At 38.2% G+C, this 20,959-nt stretch overlaps 1 protein-coding gene across 1 annotated transcript in view; it reads left to right on the forward strand.

Moving 5' to 3' along the window:
* Positions 1 to 2,031: 2,031 nt before the first annotated feature.
* The window catches only part of glis3 (GLIS family zinc finger 3), a gene marked incomplete at both ends in the record, with an annotated part of 76,341 nt that continues 57,413 nt past the window's right edge, over positions 2,032 to 20,959 (forward strand). The window contains 3 exons of the mRNA XM_079805217.1: positions 2,032 to 2,299; positions 6,270 to 6,447; positions 18,478 to 19,474. Of these exons, the coding sequence (XP_079661343.1) occupies positions 2,032 to 2,299; positions 6,270 to 6,447; positions 18,478 to 19,474 (1,443 nt within the window). The remainder of the gene's footprint in view (positions 2,300 to 6,269; positions 6,448 to 18,477; positions 19,475 to 20,959) is intronic.

The raw sequence follows: 20,959 nt of genomic DNA on the forward strand, positions 1-20,959 counted from the left end.
GGGTCTCAAACAAATCCAAATATGAACTAACAATACTTCTACAGCATTATTTAATCTTAGTTAATGTTAATCATAGCGTATAATAATGTTAACATACAACTTTTGAACTTACATGCATTAATATTAGATTTTTACTAGGTAACATTAACAAAAATAGATGCTTTAAAATATTGCTTTTTGTAAGTTAGCTAATGCATTAACTAACGAGGTCTTTTTGCAAAGTGTTGCCAATTAATTTTAATGCTTTTTTTAATGCAATAAATTGTAAAAGGAGCAATTCAAGCCAAAAGACAAACACAAGGTCACCAATCAAAAACTGACATCAACATTTCATCCAAATCAGTCTATTTTAATTCTGTTAAACTGCATAATGCAAAATCTTCACAAAAGTTATTAAACAAGTTACAGTATCACCTGCTTAATTATTGCTTATAAATAACGCGCGTGGGTCTCAAACGAATCCAAATATGGTCTTTAAAAAGCGTGCCATGATGTAATGCTGCCAAACATTCACATGATGGAGGTTTAGTGGGGCAAAAGGGCAAAATGAGGCTGATCTACCCGCCCATGACAACCATCACCAACCCACACACAACAGCGGCAGCCGCGGCTCACAATCACAATCACATTCACTCAACATGAACCCAAACGCGCTTTAAACAGACGAACTTCTGCAGAAACTCGCCGAGACCGAGCCCGGTGATGACGTCACCGCGGCAGAAGTTCGACTGAACCGGTTTTATTTCATAAAGGTGTCACGAGGAAACCTTAACAGGTGAGTTTACCAAACACTGGGCGAGTTAGGTGACGCTAAACTGACGTGTTTCACCAACAACTGTAAAGTTTGTCTCTCATTTCAAGTAAAAACTACATGAGATCAATGAACTTCAAATTATTTTGCGCGCGAAGAGAGACGGTTGAAGTTTTGATTCCCTCAGGGAAGAATATGATTGGGTTTGGCATCAAAATGCGTTTATTTTACATTATTGATTTTACTAGGCTATTTCTAATGATGCAAGAAAGTGAATCATAATGAATTTAATTACATGTATTGCAAACCGAGCAACTTATACGACGAAATCTTCCTTTTCACAGACTGATGACACGTTTTAACGGTTATCAACATAGTCCCCAAAGTTTTTTAGATTATTATTATTTTTTTAAATGTGTGTACATTTATAATACTATACTTTGTATTATATTACCTTTCTGCATCGAATTACAAACGGTAAAATCGACGTCCTTTCTGACTGCCATTAATCAAATTTTTGAAAGTTGTGGAAACACTATTATGGAGTTTTGCTTTTGCTATTTGAGCACACATATATATATATATATATATATATATATATATATATATATATATATATATATATATATATATATATATATATATATATATATATAATCGCTATAGAAGTTTACCCAACTATGACGACTTTCACTTTTAAGAAAGCCGGAAAGGTGAAAAGAGTCAATATTGTCTAACTTTAAAAATAACATTAAAAATATTCACCTTATATTTACAATAATTTTTTATGCTGTTTAGTTCATCATGAGCGTCACAACAATGAGTAGCCATACTATTTGTATTTATCCAACTAGTCTTAATTTTGCTGTAGTTCATGTATTTCCCTTAAAAACATGTACAATGATGGTATCATACCATGGTACATTTGGATACTTTTGACCTTCTGTGGTAAAATTAGTGTAAAGAACTATTCCTTCCTACACAAAAGTGTAAATAAAACAGATTATTGATGTACGTTTTAGAAGGAAATACTGTTTTTCTACTTGTGTACTTGTCGTTGTGTAATTGATTGTTCCAGCAATTTCTGAGGTAAAATTGTATTTTTTCTGTGTACCTGATCTGACCTTTAAGAATGACCTAACCTATTGTAAACAATGTTTTGACTAGGATAAAAGTGGATTTAGGCCAGATTTTCTTCTAACCTGACCCTTAACTTGACTATGTTCATCAGGTGACTGGGATATAGCTCTGAAGGCTGGAGATGCCCCATCGGAGCAGTGATGGACATGAATGGGAAAGGCTGTAATCTGATGGTTTCTCCCTGCAGTATGGCTCAGGTACCTCAGCTGAGGATCCACACGGGTCACTCCTCTTCCTCATCCCTCCATCCCGACTCCACCTCTGGAGGCTCGGCCCTCAGTCTCCGCCGGCAGGTGCTGACCAATGGGAGGATGGGGTTTCCGCAGCCGTCACGTCATCAAGCTCCGACGCTTTCGCTCCCAGCATCCTCTTCCAAACAGTCTGTTCGACCCAGCTGCATGGACAATGGTACAAAGGGTAATAAAACAAGAATAAACATCTCAGGTTTATCTTGTCGTGTTTAATGGTTTGAAAGTATGGAAAGTTGTTTGCTTTTTATCTCACAATTCAGCCTTTTTTCCTCATAATTGCATTCTTAATTGCAAGATACACACTCGTATTTCAAAGTTTACACCACTCAATTTGTTTTGTTTCTACAACAGAATAAAAGAAAAAGGTCATTGCAACTTTTTTTTAGTTTATATCTCTCATAATGTCTCATAAATATATCTCACAATTCGGACTTTCTTTGAGGTATTTTGTGTTTACACCTCGCAATGTTTTTTTTTTTTCACCACAGAATAATAATTAAAAAAAAAACTTTTTTTCCTCATATTTGCAAGTTTATATCTCGCAATTACAATTTATAAGCTCTCAATTGAGAGTTTACATCTCAGAATTCAGACTTTTTGGATTTATACGCCATGGAATATTAAAAAAAATACTGGTAATTGTGACTTGCACTTGTGAGTTTACATCCAGCTATTCTGTTATTTTTGTGTTTTTTTGGTTTCGCCATGGAATTAAAAGGTAATTGCGACAATTTTCCTTGCACTTGCGAGTTTATATCTCACAAGTCTGACTTTTTTTCTCATATTTGCAAGTTTATATCTCTTTATAACGTTCAATTGAGAGTTTACATCTCGGAATTCAGACCTTTTTTCTTTTTTTTCCCGCCATGGAATAAAAAATATAAAGGTAATTGTGATTTATGTCTTGTACTTGCAGTTTACAACTAGCAATTCTGTTATTTTTTTGTTTCCACCACAGAATAATAATTAAAAAAGAGATAATTGCAATTTTTTCTCAAAGTTGCAAGTTTATATCTCGCAATTCAGACTTTTTGGAATAATAAGCCATGGAATAAAAAAATTAATTGTGCTAATTGTGACTTTTTTTCTTGCACTTGTGAGTTTACATCCAGCAATTCTGTAATTTTTTTGTATCCACCACAGAATATTTCAACATAATATTATATAATATATACTTTTATATCTCTCAATTGCCAGATATAAACTCATAATTGAAAGTTTACATCTTGCAATTCTTTTTTTGTTTGTTCCCGCAACAGAATAAAAATGATCATTGTGACTTTTACCTCACAATTCAGAATTTCTTTCTCATATTTGCAAGTTTATATCTCACAATTCAGACTTTTTCTCTTTTTTTTACCGCCATGGAATAAAAAAGATAAAGGTAATTGTGATTTGTGTCTTGTACTTGTAAGTTTACATCCAGCAATTCTGTTATTTTTTTGTTTCCACCACAGAATATTTCGACATAATATTATATAATATATACGTTTATATCACTCAATGGCCAGATATAAACTCATAATTGCATTATTTTTTTTGTTCCCACAAGAGAATAAAAAAGATAATTGTGACTTTTGCCTCACAATTCAGAATTTTTTTCTCATATTTGCAAGTTTATATCTTAGTTATAAACTCTTAATTGAGAGTTTACATCCAGCATTTCTGTTTTTTTTTGTGTGTTATTTTGTTTTCACCATGGAATTAAAAGGTAATTGTGACTATCTTTCCATGCACTTGCGAGTTTATATCTCACAAGTCAGATTTTTTTTCTCAGAATTGTATGGAGAAAGTCTAAATTGTGACTAAATTTACCTTTTATTTTTTGTATTCAATGGCAGAAATAAGCTTCCGCATGAAAGGGCAGCCGATGTTCATAATTTAAAAGGGACACGTCAACAGTGTGGAGGAAATAGGCCGTATCTCCATCCCGGAGCTCGTACTGCTCAGCCCATTGAGCCACAACACCAGACATGATGCTTTGAATTAGATAAGGGACAATCCAACATCCCCGCTCACATTTAAACAGCACTTCCAGCCTTCATTTCCTCTCGCACTGTCAGAGCAAAGCAACGACAGTGGACTTGAATCGCACTTAATCAGCCCTACGTGTATAATACCGCTCAAGTCAACATGAAATCAAAATGTACTTTCTTCTGGTGTGCTCTGAAATGATCATCAAGGCCCGGTATAGAGACATCTTCCCCATGTTTAGTTGATGCACGCTGTCATAATCATAAACCTGCCTTGTTTTATTGAAAGATTCAGTTCAGTACCGTCCAGCAGCTCTCACTCTCATATTTTTGATGATTAACTAAGCAGAAAGCTTGCACCTGAATGAGCCATGGAACCGAAGCTGAGAGAGAAACTCTGTACTTAACAGAGCAGAAACGCTTCCCTGGATTTACACGTCCGTTACAGGAATTCCATGACTATTCATGTGTTTCTGTTTGATAGAGAACGAAAATATCACACATGTATCGCTCCAGTAGTTTAAAGGATGAGTTCACTTCAAAATGAACATCTTCTGATGATTTCCTCACCCCATCTCATCCAAGATGTTCATGTCTTTCTTTCTTCCGTGGAAAATAAATGAAGTTTTTTGAGGAAAACCTTCCAGGATTTTTGTGCACATAATGGACTTCAATGGGAACCAACGGTTGAAGGTCCAAATCACTGCAGTTTCAGAGGAAGAGCTTCAGACCTTCAACCGTTGGTTCCCATTGAAGTTCATTGTGTGCAGAAAAATCCTGGAATGTTTTCCTCAAAAAACTTCATTTCTTTTCCACTGAAGAAAGAAAGACATGAACATCTGGGATGAGATGGGGTGAGGAAATCATCAAGAGATGTTCATTTTGAAGTGAAAAAATTGGTTTGCTTTACAAAAATAATACTACGTTTTAAATTTTCATTGACAACTGGAAATTACGAATTGATTTTTGTTGATGCTTCCAAGATGAAGTCATTATCGCTATTTGAACAAACCCTCATTTAACATTTAAAGACATCATGTAATCAAAATGGACAATTCTTATTTCTTGCGGTGTTTATTCTAAATTATTTATCCTTATTGTTTTAATAATCTTGCATCAGAATAACTTCATCTCTTCTCTGATGATGAGGGCGGGGCCACCTGTCACTCACATGAGATCCACCAATAGCAAACCACAACCATGCAATCAATTCCCCACAGACACACTCAAGCCCCGCCCTACATTTGTTCTTGTTTGCAAAGCGTTTAATGCGGATATACGGCACTATAGAGGAGAAAAGACTAGTGCAACTTCCCTTTCATGCCAGCTTTCATACACAAGTTGCAATATTTAATAGTATAAATGTGCAAAGCATGAAACAGCAGAGGCCATCATTATAACAGTGCAAAATCTTGAATTATGTGCATTCTTTATGTGTAACTTGCAAACATAAGGTGTTCTGGGGAAGTTGCTTCTAATCTACACCAGGAAAACTATAAAACAGTTTCTTCCTCAAAGGTTGAATAAGCAGAAACGAGGAAATATTCTCAGAACTTTATCTAATGTTCTGGAAAGAGAGTTATGAGCAAACGTTCTTCCAGTAACATTAATAGAACGTTCGTTCAACGTTATCTGTGTTTTCAAAATGCTAGGAACATTTAGATGGATGTTAGTCTAATGTTTTACTACTAAAACTAACATTTCCATAATTTTAATTCAAACATTTAAAAACTGGACGTTTTGAATGTTCTGAGAAATCATATTTTCATAACTTAATGGAAACGGTAGCAAAGAAACTCTCAGAACATGTTTTGTTAGCTGTGGTGTAATCAGGATTTGCGTCCGGACAGGCCAATTATTGTCCTTTACGCTGTACAAGGAAGGAAAATAAGTATATCTCTGGGGCAGACCAGCCTCTGATCTCCTGAAAACGCAGAGCTTGATTATTAGTTCTCTGCTGGAGTCTTTTACTGCCAGTTTTTCCTGCTCTTTAATGGCAAGATTTTATTCAGACAGTCTGAACTTTAGTATTACGTGACCGAAGCTATTTTGTGCTCCAATTTTTGTGCAAGTAGACTTTATATAATGCAGGAATGAATTATCTCCATTCAGTCACGGGTCATAAATGTCTGATGAAACGTGACTCTTTCCCAGGTTACTTGTCTGTGGGGATGAACAGAAATGTTTTCGGGCCGTATGGCGGTTCAAACCTGCAGGTGACGAGCAACGCCATGCTGGTCCACAGTCTGGGTCCGGTTTCTCCATCCGTCCCGCAGACTTCAGCCCCAAACGCTCCAGCTCATTCCCTCGCTGTTCCCTTCACTGATGCCAGGTAAACATCCTTCACCCTTCATCTGCTCATCAAACCTCCACATGAACAAATAGATCAATATTACTTTCCCCTCCAGCTCTCAAATCTACATCCAAACTTGCCATTCATGTTTCTTCTCTGAATCTGAAATGAGCTGCAAAAGTCATGTGGACAAGAATCAACAACATTCAGTCTAGGATTTTTCCATGAATAACACCTGAATTTCAGTCAAAGCAATCATAGCGCTTCAGAATAGGCATGTGACATTTCTAAAGCTTTTCTGACAGTATTGAATTAAGTTACAGACACTTCAGTGTTTAGTTTAACTTATTTCATACAACAGAAAGAAATGTGAACACAAAATTTTATAAACTAAGAAACATAATAAAGAATCAGCATATATATATATATATATATATATATATATATATATATATATATATATATATATATATATATATATATATATATATATATATATATATATATTAGGGCTGTCAAAAGATTAATCACGATTAATCACATCCAAAATAAAAGTTTGTGTTTACATAATATATGTGTGTGTGTACTCTGTTAATTATTATTTATATATAAATACACACACAAGGATGTATATATTTAAGAAAAAAACAATATTTTTATGTATAAAACATTCATATTTATATATATTATAGATTATATAACTGTATATACAGTATATACATGCAAATATTTCTTAAATATATACATGAATGTGTGTATTTATATATAAATAATAATTAACAGAGTACACACACATATATTATTCAATTCAATTCAATTCAAATTTATTTGTATAGCGCTTTTCACAATACACATTGTTTCAAAGCAGCTTCACAGAAAGTGCATTTCATAAATGTACATTGAAAAATGTTAGAAAAGAGAATGTTAAAGAAAAAATGTTAGGATAAGTTAATCAATCATGTATTATTTTAGGCCATAACAACGCTGGCGTTGAGTCGTCTCTTCACAGGCGTCGAGTCGTCTCATCACAGGTGTCGGGGCATCTGAAGTCTCCATCAGAGGCTAATACAAACTGGAGCTGACGAACTAGTTACCTCGGGACTAGTGTCCCGAGATAACAACAGAAAAGCAGATGGGAAATAATTAGCATAGCTGCTGTTCAGAATATTAATGCTGTTGGTGCGATTTAACTGTAGTATAAAACTTATTTATAATGTGAATGCTTGGCTAAAGAGATCTTTAGGCTAAAGAAGCGTCTTTAATCTAGTTTTAAACTGGGACAGCGAGTCTGAACCTCGAACAATATCCGGAAGACTATTCCAGAGTTTAGGAGCTAAATGTGAAAATGCCCTCCCTCCTTTAGTGGACTTAGATATCCTAGGAATGACCAGAAGCCTCGAGTTTAGTGATCTTAAAGAGCGCGATGGATTGTAGGGCGATAAAAGATCAGTTAAATACACTGGAGCTAACCCATTTAGGGCTTTATAGGTCAGTAGCAATACTTTGTAATTGATACGGAACTTAATAGGTAACCAGTGTAGAGATGATAAAATTGGTGTTATATGATCATATTTTCTTGACCTAGTAAGAACTCTAGCAGCTGCGTTTTGGACTAACTGTAGTTTGTTTATTGAGGATGCAGGACAACCAGCTAATAAAGCATTACAGTAATCTAGTCTCGAGGTCATGAATGCATGAACTAACTTTTCTGCATCAGAAATAGATAGCATGTTACGTAGCTTGGCAATGTTTCTAAGGTGGAAAAATGCCGTTCTTGTAACATATGAAATATGACTTTCGAAAGACAAGTTGCGGTCTAATATAACACCCAGGTCTCTTACTGTAGTGGATAAAGCGACAGGACATCCTTCCAAGTTAAAGTTGTATTGTGAGAGGTTTTGTGGGCAATTTTTTGGACCAATAAGTAACACCTCCGTTTTATCTGAATTTAATAGCAGAAAATTACACGTCATCCAGTGTTTAATATCATCAACACACGCTGTCAGTTTAGATAATTTAGCGTTTTCATCTGGTCGTGATGAAATATATAATTGAGTGTCATCAGCATAACAGTGGAAATTAATTCCATGTTTTCTTATAATATTACCAAGTGGCAGCATATATATAGAGAATAGCAGAGGGCCTAGCACGGATCCTTGCGGCACCCCATAGTCTACTGATGTTATCTTTGATTTTTCCCCATTTAGACAGACAAAATGGTAGCGGTCTGATAAATACGATCTAAACCAGTTTAATGCCTGTCCCTGAACACCAGTGTAATTTTGAAGTCGATCTAATAGTATTTTATGATCTATAGTATCAAACGCAGCACTAAGATCGAGTAGAACTAGTATTGAGATACAGCCTTGGTCAGAAGCTAGAAGTAAATCATTTGTGATTTTAACGAGCGCGGTTTCTGTGCTGTGATGCGGCCTGAATCCTGATTGAAATTTTTCATAGATATAATTTTCTTGCAAGAAAGAGCACAATTGAGCGGACACAACTTTTTCTAGTATTTTAGACATGAATGGAAGATTTGATATTGGTCTGTAATTTGCTAGGTTATTATGATCTAATTGTGGCTTCTTAATGAGAGGCTTTATGACTGCCAACTTGAATATTCTTGGAACATGACCTAAAGATAAAGACGAGTTAATAATATTGAGAAGAGGCTCTTCCACTACAGGTAACAATTCTTTCAGTAGTTTAGTGGGTATTGGATCTAATAAACATGTTGTTGGTTTAGATGCAATGATAAGTTTATTTAGCTCTTCCTGTCCTATAGTTGTAAAGCGGTGTAGTAGTTCTTGAGGGGCGATAATTGCGGTTGAATCATAAGACATCATTAATGATTGTACATTTACAATTTTGTTTCTGATGCTTTCTATTTTGTCAGCGAAGAAGTTCATAAAATCATTACTACTAAACTGTAACGGAATATTTTGCTCAGGCGATGCTTGTTTATTTGTTAGTCTAGCCACAGTGTTAAAAAAAAACCTTGGATTATTTAGGTTATTTTCTATTAGTTTGCGTAGATGCTCAGCCCTGGCTGCTTTTAGGGCCTTTTTATAACGTGACATACTTTCTTTCCATGCGATTCTAAAGACCTCTAAATTAGTTTGTTTCCATTTACGCTCGAAGTTACGAGTTTCTCTCTTGATAACATGTGTAGCACTGTTGTACCATGGTGCTTTAGTTTTCTCTCTAACCTTTTTTAATCTAATTGGTGCTACAATTTCTAATGTACTAGAGAAAATGGTGCTCATACTGCTAGTCATTTCCTCTAGTTCATCTGTTTGTTTGGGTTCACTGAGCAGCTGAGACAGATCAGGTAAGATATTTGAGAATCTATCTATAGTGGTTGGAAGGATTGTTCTGCCTGGTCGATAACGTGGCGCAACATGACAGATTTCAGCAGTACGCAGTATGCAAGTTACCATGTAATGGTCAGTGACATCATCACTTTGCGGTATAATATCTATATCGGTTGGGTTGGTTCCATGTGATATAATTAAATCTAGTGTGTGATTAAGACGATGAGTGGGACCAGTGACGTTTTGCTTGACCCCAAAGGAATTTAATAGATCTGTAAACGCAGCCCCTAACGCGTCATTTGTGTTATCTACGTGTATGTTAAAATCTCCAACAATTAATGCTTTATCGACGTTGACCAATAGATCTGAGAGAAAGTCTGCAAACTCTTTTAGGAAATCAGCATAGGGCCCTGGAGGTCTATATACAGTAGCCAAGGCTAGAGATAATACAGATTTCTTTCTTACATCTAATAGCGTGACATTTAGCACTAGTACTTCAAATGAATTAAACCTGTGACCTGTTTTCTGAGTAACATTAAGAATATCTCTATATATTGTTGCAACACCGCCGCCACGACCAATCAGACGGGGCTCATGCTTATAACAGTATCCTGGTGGAGTAGACTCATTAAGACCGAAATAATCATTTGGCTTAAGCCAGGTTTCAGTAAGGCAAAGTACATCGAAACTATTATCTGTGACCATTTCATTTACAATAACCGCCTTAGGTGTGAGCGATCTAATGTTTAGAAGACCTAGTTTTAGAAATTGTTTTTGTTCACTAATATTGCGATTTTCTGGTTTAATCACAATTAGATTTTTCCTAGATCCTACAGTAGATTTAATGTTTGACCTCACTAAACGAGGAATAGACACAGTTTCTATATAATGTTCTACATTGGTACTTATGTCAATTAAGTTAGTACAAAATTGGTTTTGTTCACTAATATTGAGATTTTCTGGTTTAATCACAATTAGATTTTTCCTAGATCTTACAATAGATTTAATGTTTGACCTCACTAAACGAGGAATAGACACAGTTTCTATATAATGTTCTACACAGTTATGTTCAGACACAGTTTCTATATAACGTTCTACATTGGTACTTATGTCAATTAAGTTTGGACAATTATGTAAACACAAACTTTTATTTTGGATGCGATTAATCGCGATTAATCTTTTGACAGCCCTAATGTATATATATATACTGTATATTATAAAAAAAATGGTTAACTATTTCAAATATTGATGTTAATTGAAATAAAGCTAAAGCATAAAATAACATAAATATTAGTTAAAAAACTTTGAAATTAAAAATGTCTTTTCTGGTTTATTTAAGTCCAGATTAAAATGCAAAAATGTTTAAGTTGTAAACAAATGTTGGAATATATATATATATATACATACATACACGTATATATTATAAATAAATAAAATATTTATATTCAAACATTGTTTCCACCTTAAATTTTTGCATTTTAATCTGGAATTAAATGCAATATAATATTATAATCAGGGTTATTTATTAACTAAAACTGTTAAAACAATTCTGTTAATTGAAATAAAGGTAAAAAATAAAATCAAATATAAATATTAGTTAAAAATCAAATAAAAACCCAAATTAAAATGAAAAATGTGGCAATAAAATTAAACAAGTTTAAAGGGTCATGAAACCCTAAACCAAATGTTCTGAGATTTTAACAGAAGTGTGTGTGTGTGTGTGTTGAACATCATGGAAGACAATGTGACCGTCTGTTAGTTTTGATTGTGGGAGAAAACTAGTTAATTTTAAACCTTTTTGCTCTATTTTCAACTTCCTGGTTTACGTTCGTCTTCATGTTGGCGTCACAGGCTGTGGTTTTCTCGTACTATAGTACGGCGATGACTCATCGGTGTCTCATAATTATTCATGAGACTGCGTGTCTTTGTCCTATGAGAAGATGCATTGCTTAATTCATGACAGCACATGCTTAATTATTCATGACCGCATGCGTTAATGGGCATTTCCTCTGACCGCTGCTTCAAACAGTGAGATCGCACACAGTAAGTGAGAGATGCGTTAACGCTGCATTCACACGGGGCGTCTGCGTTAACGCTTCTCATTTACTTTGAATGGGTGATGACATCATTGCCGAACTGAATTGTGGGCTCCATCGCGTCGCTTCACTCGCGTTGCAAGCGGCAGAAGTTGAAGATTTCTCAACGTTTCAAGCACCAACGCAAGCGTCATCCAATCAGATCGCCCTATGCAAATACCACGTGACATTCACTTCACAACAGACGTGAGTTCGCCTCATGGGCGGAGCTTCTGCCAGTGGCTCGTCTCGTTGAGAAATGGCTGACATGGGCTGTGTTTACACATCTTTTTTGTTAAAATCTACAGTTAATGTGTGACAAAACGTAGTTTTAAGAGTTTTCAGGCGATAATGTAGTTGTTTAAAGCTCAAATCGACTCACTGATTCATAATGCTCCGAACCGCTGAATCGACTCACTGACTCATAACGCTCCGAACCGCTGAATCGCCTCACTGACTCATAACGCTCCGAACCGCTGAATCGATTCACTGACTCATAACGCTCTGAACCGCTGAATCGACTCACTGACTCATAACGCTCTGAACCGCTGAATCGACTCACTGATTCATAACGCTCCGAACCGCTGAATCGATTCACTGACTCCTAACGCTCTGAACCGCTGAATCGACTCACTGACTCATAACGCTCCGAACCGCTGAATTGACTCACTGATTCATAACGCTCTGAACCGCTGAATCGACTCACTGACTCATAACACTTCGAAGCTTCATGATGCAGTGTTTTGAAATCTTCATCAATATATAAGTCGTTATTTAGGGTTTTTTTGCACACAGAAACTATTCTCGCCGATTCATAAAGTTATTGTAGAGCCGCTGTAGTGAGATGGACTTTGTAACTTTAGTCTTTAGTGTCTTTTAAGGGTCTTGAGAGTGTAAAGTTGAGCCAATGGAGGCCTTTCAGAGCATCAGATTTACACTAAAATATCTTCATCTGTGTCTGAAGATGAACGGAGGTCTGACGGGTGTCCAACCACATGAGGCTCAGTCATTAATGACACAATTTTCATTTTTGGGTGAATTAACCCTTTAAAGACATTTTCTGATGTCTATTAGGACATCTAGTTTCTCCCTCTCCAGCTGCACTAAAGGCCAATTTATACTTCTGTGTCAAGTGCACGCAGAAGGTACGGCGCACCATACGCATAGACGCGTTGGATACGCCGTACCCTGACGCGCACCTCTCCAAAAATGTAACAACGCGTCAATTCTACGCGGACCGCAAGCACTGTGATTGGTCTGCCAGAACCCTTCCCTCAGGTCAATAAATAAATAAAATTGTGTGTGTGTGTGTGTGTGTGTGTGTGTGTGTGTCCAGAAATGGGATGATAGTTCCTTACGTCTGCTATAACACAATATTTTGTAGTCCAGCGATTCTTTATGGTAGTAAATAAATACATAGATCCGCTGAGTATAGTTTATTTATTTTCTCATTAAAACCAAAGATGTTAATCAGTAATTGTATATCAAGAACAGGGACACATTAGGCTACATTTCGTGAATGAAGTCTCCGCAACAACAATCGACTGCTGAAAACAGCGGCCACGAGCTCCGCATGATTTCACAAACGCATTCCAGCACCAGATCACCTTATTTAACTTTACTAATCAACTAGAGATGCTTAATTTGTATTAGATACAACAACTCAAGCTGCAAGAAAAGCCGCTCTCTCACTGCTGCTGATAATCCGACATGAATGTACACATTCTACACAACAAACTGCTTCTTTTTCGGCTGTTGTCTTGATCACACCAACATGCCCGAGGACACTGCCTCCTAGTGTCTGCATGTGTAATTGCACATTGACGCAGACAACAGCGCAGAAGTATAAATGCTCACGACGGCGTCGGCTACGCGCGTACTCTCGACGCAGAAGTATAAATTGGCCTTTAGTCCTGACTACAACAACAGACATGAGGTGTTGTGGTCTGACCATTGAAGATGAAGGTCATGGGTAGGCTGTTGGGAGGACTGGGAGATGGGAGGTGAACCTGATTGCTCCTGTGAGCATGATGGACCTGGTTCAGGCATTCCTATTCCTCCATGGAGGTCAATACCACCACAAATCCCACCTGAGGCCGAGTACTGACAGTGCCTTTTCTTCTTGGGGGAGTCATTTGGCCCATCATGCAGCTGTTTTATTATATGTTGACCTCTGTGGTTCCCTTGAGGCTTGCACTTCTTCCTGACCTCCTTCCCTGATTTGAATGCCCCTGCTTATAGTTAGTTAGCAATATCCTCCCAGATTTGTTTTTGTTTTTGTTTATTTGTATGACTGCCATTAAAGGGATAGTTCACCCAGAAACAAAATGTTTATGTGTATCTGCTCACCCCCAGGGCATCAGAGATGTAGGTGTGTTTGTTTCTTCAGTCGAACACAAATGCAGATGTTTAACAGTGTGATAGTCTATAATGATGTCAATGGGGATATTTTAGAGTATGAGAGCAATGAGAGTAAAAACACACACACATACGAATCCTTATTAAACCTGCGGCTCGTGGCGACACATTAATGTCTGAAGACACCAAACCATCAGTTTCTGCGAGAAACCCAACAGTATTTGTTATTTTTTGACCTCTTATCAGACGAATGTCATCTAGTATTCCCAACGCCATAACTTCCGGCGAAAAAGTCAAAATACTGGTGTGATCATAGATATATATACGTAGATGCCTCATTCGACCGATCCGCAGGCACTAATGAGGAATCTATGTATATATCTATGATCGCCGGTATTTTGACCTTATTCGCCGGAAGTGATGGCGCGGCTGATGCAGAGCCATAGAAAAAAATTAAATAAATGTTTAAATATGGATATTTTTCTTACACAAAGGCATCGATTCGCTTCAGAAGGCCTTTATTAACACCCCAGAGCTGTGTGGAGCAGTTATATGATGGACAGATGCACTTTTTATGGACTTCAAAAACAGAGCAACTATTACTGTCATTATAATGCTTGGGTTAGCCTGAACATTTTTAATATAAAGTCTGAAAGAAGAATGTCATACACACCTCGGATGACTTGAGGGTGAGTAAATCATAGGCTAATTTTAATTTTTGGGTGAACTATCCCTTTAAGTTGAAGCAATACAGTTATTAACTGAAACTAGATAAAGACTAAAAATAAAATAAAAAATAATTAAACCTAAATAGCAATACTAAAATGTCAAAAGCACATAACGAAATGACTAAAACTGAAATATTAAAACTAAAATGACTTATATATCGTCGCTGTCCGATGAAAACCACGTATGTCCATTTTGCCGATTTTGAGATTTTTCGACGAATTGAATGTCCAGGTTCATTTCCGTATACAGTATGCGTCACATATCTAAATGGCCAATGAAAAGTTGTGAAATCATGTCATCTGATTTTCACGTATATCCATTTGGTGTCAAAGCTGTCAATCACTCCGCGTATCTCCCGCCCTGTGGAAGCATCTCGCCGGTCTCGTGAAACATAGCTTGACTTTCCTTCATCGAGGTAAACGTTTCCCTCCTGACGCCAGACGTACGTCTAGGTGACAAAATTACGGTAGGACAGTACAAACAAAATATCTGTCTAGCATTACCATGTCAGTGTATTGATTCATTGTCCCTTCATAGTTTGCAAGATACATTTAATACAATTATAATTAAATAAACTAAGCGTATTTAATAAACTAAGACGTAGGCTATTTAATAAACTGAGCGTATTCCTCTGTCAATATGAAACGCGACTTGGCCATTCTAATTAACGATCGGAAGAACGCGTATCGACCACCGTTACTGTAAATATGCACGTATGTCCATTAGGGATGGGCATTTCAAGCAAAAATTATATTCGAAGATCGCTGGGAATTATTCGATTTTTATTCGAAAATCGCAACTCATCCCCCGCATGCACGCATGTACGCATGTATAGGTTACACACATAAACAGAGAGAGAGAGAGAGAGAGAGACCATTCACACTCTCAATCTGTATGATAACAAACTGTTTAATTCATTAGGGAATAGGCTATATCAACTCAAGCCATATTATTGTAACATGCTGAAACATATGACTGTAATGTGACATCGCCCCAAGTTACCTGATAAATGCCACAAGTCTACAGCGTGCGCGTGAGACGATGTGTTATTCTTCTGTTGTCTCAGGGCGTTTTTACTCTGGCATTTTAGTTCGGAATGGGGCACGGTTAGCATGAAAAATTGCTAATGTGAAAGCTTACCTTCAGAGCTTGGTGTGCACTGAGGTACCGAACCCGAGAACACACAACCGGAGCTCGGTTGCTCTCGGAGCTGAGCCGTGATTCACGTGAATGTGCAAACCACACTCGGGTGCGCACTTGTTGTGGAAGAAAGTAACCAGCGCATGCGTTTTAGCCGATTACAATGTCATTAGTTCAATAACATACACGTAAGAGATGATAGTGTTTATGATTTAGCTGAGATACGATCGCGAGAGCGAGCCTGCAGTGTATTCGCACATAGAGTGCAATCAGGGCAGCAAATGAATGGCAATTCACCGTCTCCTCAAAAAAGTTTGTTTGCAAGCAGCAAAGCCGCCTTCAAGCGACACACATACGGTAAACCCAAGTGTCGTTTACTCAGCTGCACATAATAGCACCAAATTAATTGAAAAAAGCCCAATATATTGACCCGCTTTCAGTTTTCTATCACGCCCGTGCACGTTTGTGATGACGTAAGATGAACGCAAACGCACCAGGGTTCAAGTTGAGTGTGAAACCAGACCAACACTGCGGAGGCGGAGGGAACAATCAGACTCGGACTGGCAGCTTTTAGGAGCGTTACTGGCAGCGCCTCTGGTTACATGAACGCGTCAGCACCACATCAGCACCGACAACATGGGGATTTTTTTTGGACGATAATCGCACATACTATTCGATATTCTATAATTAAATAACTAATCGAATATTCGAAAATCGCGACCCATCCCTAATGTCCATTTAAACTCAATTTTGGTCAAATGTGGATTATATCATTACACTGGCAAGAATATGGTTACATGTAAAGATGCCGTACCAAGTATGACAGCGCTACATTCAACTGCTTTTGAAATACGGTGTTTTTTTCACTTCCTGAAAAGTAACCGTTTTGGACATGCGTGAGTTTCATCGGGCAGCGACGATATATTATATGTCTACAACAGTGTTGGGGGAAACGCATTACAAGTAACTTGAGTTACGTAATAATATTACTTTTTCCAAGGAACTAGTAAAGTAACACATTACTTTTCAAATTTACAACAAAATATCTGAGTTACTTTTTCAAAAAAGTAACGCAAGTTAGTTTTTCACATTAATTTGACTGACAGCTCTCCTGTCCTCATGTTGAGAGTTAGTGCAGAGGCGTGTGTGTGTGTGTGTGTGTAAACATGATGGTTATTGTAGTTCCAAACTAAATGTGAGCATTTATTTATCTCACTTGCACAATAAAGATTCTGTCCTCCTCATAATGAATAAAATCAGTCAAATGCAAACCTCCAATAATTAAATGTTAATAAAACAACTATTTTTATGCATAATCTACTTTTATATTTAATTGACCAATGTCTTGCTGCTGACCTTTGATGATGAAAATTACTAGATTTTTTGTTTTTATTGGTAAAACTTTTTTCTCCTGCATCTATTCCTCCATTATCCAGAGCTGCGCCCTCTAGTGTTCATGAGGGAATCTGCATCTTTACCTCAGCCTGGGGCTTATTATTTACATTTTGGTATGAAGAGGTCTTTACCGTTGCACAAAAATATTACTTTTTTGTTGTAAACAAAAACAAAAAACAAAAACAAGCCCAGCCCAGGTGAGAAAAAGTAACGCAAAAGTAACGTAACCAGGGGCGCCGCAAGCAATTTTGGGCCTTATGAAAGAATATGATGTTGGGCCCTCTACCACACCAACCTAGCTATCCAAAATCTTTGTCTGCAATTTAATAATACAGACTAATTAAGCTCCGCTCGCTCAACCCAGAATGCCCCGATTGGCTGATGAAACATTAATTAAAATTAAGATACAATTTATAGAAAACAAAACTTAATGAAGTGGTCACAATCATGTCTGATCAACTCCATTCATCTTATGATGTGTCCTATCTCATGCTGTTCACTTTTCATAATCGACATAGATTGACAACATAGACATAAAAAAAACATAATATTTAAACATAAATATAAAAATAAATACCTTAATGGCTGCAACAATTATAGCACAGAGAATTTTCATGTCGGAGGGAGATATGAGTGAACGTAGTTTTTACCGGTGAGCGTGAGCGGTTCATGAGTGGAGCGTTTTGCTGGATTTTGCTGGAAATGCACCATTTTTTTATATTTGTAACTCTTTGGTAGATTATACATTTATTATACATTACTACTAGTACTGTTACTACTAATAAAACCGATATCTGGAGGCCCCAAAAGTGTGTGGGCCCTTAGAATCGTCCTAACTTTCCCCCCCTTAGCTACGCCCCTGAACGTAACACATTCCTTTTCTTAAAAAGTAACTAAGTAACTCAATTAGTTACTTTTTAAGGGAGTAACACAATATTGCAATGCATTACTTTTCAAAGTAACTTTCCCCAACACTGCTCTACACACACACAGAGATTTAGAAAGGCATTCGAGAGTAAATGACGGCAGAACTGTAATTTGCACGTGATCTATTGCAGGTCTTTGCTGTCCAGAGAATCTCTAGCCTCGACCACCCTGAGCATCGCCGAAACGCAGTCGATCCGCAGCAGTAAACTGGACTGGCCGTACGGTTACCGAGTCCTGCCTCCTCTGGGGCTTCAGCCGGCGTCAGAACCAGCTGATCCGAGCCTCGTTCCCGGGACCTCCATGTCTGAGTGCGTCTCCACATCTCTTCCTCATTACCTCTTCAAGGAGGAGGGCAGTCCGCGGCTCTCGGCCCGCTCCAAGAAGAGAGCCCTGTCCTTGTCTCCTCTCTCCGATGGCCTCGGCCTCGACCTCAACTCCATCATCCGAACCTCGCCCACGTCGCTGGTGGCGTATATCATCGGCTCCCGAAGCTCCCCGAGTCCTTCCCCTCTTCAGGCGGACGTTTGCGGGCACCTTTTGGGCATCAGAGGAAGCTGCATCCCTCATCCCAACCCTGAGAAACTCCTCAGCACGAACAAGAGTGTATGCATCCAGACGGACACCGAAAGTTTCCGGATGCAACATTTGGAGGCAACTCCGCTAGAAGATCAATTCACTAATCTAGTGGTGGAGCACCAGCTTCAGGAGATGCAACACAAACACACATCTAACAGCCTTTCGCCGTCCATACAGCTTCAGTTTGCCGCCATTCTCCGGACGCCCAGCCCGCCCAGAGGTCCTCCGCCGCCCTATAGCGCCCATCAGCACCTGCGAGGGTCTCAGAACCCAATGGTCCTCCAGTCCACTCTCTGCCCGATGCTGGAGGAAGATGAAGAGGAAGATGCGAGCGGAGGACATGGCTGCCGCTGGCTGGACTGTGGTGCCGTTTACGGCCACCGGGAGGAGCTGGTCAAGCACATCGAGAAGGTCCACGTTGACCAGCGCAAGGGTGAGGACTTCACCTGCTTTTGGGCCGGATGTCCACGCAAACACAAGCCTTTCAACGCCCGATACAAACTCCTGATCCACATGAGGGTCCACTCCGGGGAGAAGCCCAACAAATGCTCGGTGAGTCACTTCAGATTTAAAGTCTGGCAAAAACGTCTCTAAATATCCAAGTACAAACTTAAATTAAGGTCCTTTCACACTGGACGCGATTTTGACGCGCAAATAATTCGCGCGATGGTTTTATTTTTTGATCAGCTGTTTGTAGAATGAGAGCTTTCACACCGAACGCGAATGTGCTGCGGCGAAAAAACGATTTTTTTTAACACTCGCAGCGACAGAAAAGGCTTAAACCAATCACATGCAAGGAAACAAAGGTGACAAAATGTCCAGTTGATGTCATTAGCCATTCAATCAACATTAACCTTTGCCAGGTGTGGCATTTCTCACGAGATTACAGCTGTAGTTGTGTTTACAGCTGTGCAGATGCAGCTGTGTTTGCCCACTATAGGCTACAGATATTATAAATAATCAATAAATTGATTTTTTTTTTTTTTATCTAATTGTGTCCGCGACTATGGAAAGTGAATGTGTTTCCGTCAGTACGACTGTGGCACTTAAATGTTTACATTGTGACTCAACTGGAAACACAGCAGCTCCAGATCGAGCCGTTCCTTTAGAGTGAGTGTGTGTGTGTGTGTGTGTGTGTGTGTGTGTGTGTGTGTGTGTGTGTGTGTGTGTGTGTGTGTGTGTGTGTGTGTGTGTGTGTGTCGTCAGATGCGCTGCTACCGTCTCTGTCTGGAGGAGCTCCTCAAATTGTCCCACGGACATTTGAAAGTAAGTGCGGAACCGGCCATGATGAAGCTTTAGCTCCTGTAGAAGATTAGCATCCTCCCCTTCAGACTCTCTGTTCTTTAAGACTGGCTGCACCCAAAACCTTCTTCTCTGTCTTTTAAAGAAAATTAAAAGCTCGTCTCCACTGAATGATTACGTGTCCGTGTTTCTCAGCTGTCGCCGCGAATGTTTTAGAATGTTGGAGCTCTGAAACGTCGCAAACTCGCGTCGCGGCTGATGTGAATGCTTTTGACACGAACTACTCGCACACGAAATATTCGCTTTTCCGTTACGCGTCCGGTGTGAAAGGGCCTTTAGGCTACATATATACTAGACATGTGCCGGTAAACGGTAATACGATATACCGCAATAATGAACATGCACAATATTGTTATCGTGGGCACTTCAAAATACCGTGAATAATTATTTATTACGAATTATTCAGATTTTTAGAATGTATTTTAAGAATACTTTACCCATCAACCGTTTAAAATGAACAACGCGTCAAAGAGGAACGTGCACTGATGTAAACAGACCGTGCATGAGCCGAGCACATGGAGGAATGAGGAGATGCTGAAGTGCACATTCACTTTCAGACAGCAGAGGGCGCTGACGGAACAGCAGAAATACAGCCGTTTCCCCAGTAATCACAATCCGGTGCTCGTCATCACATAACCTAATACTTAAAGACTTAAAGTCATTTTCAAACTTAAATTTTTTTTTTAAGTTTTAAATGACATGCCCTAGATATTGTTTGAATATGTTCTGACTGTT

Source organism: Gobio gobio (genome assembly GCF_949357685.1).
Source record: "Gobio gobio genome assembly, chromosome: 22".
NCBI classification, from domain to species: Eukaryota; Metazoa; Chordata; class Actinopteri; order Cypriniformes; family Gobionidae; genus Gobio; species Gobio gobio.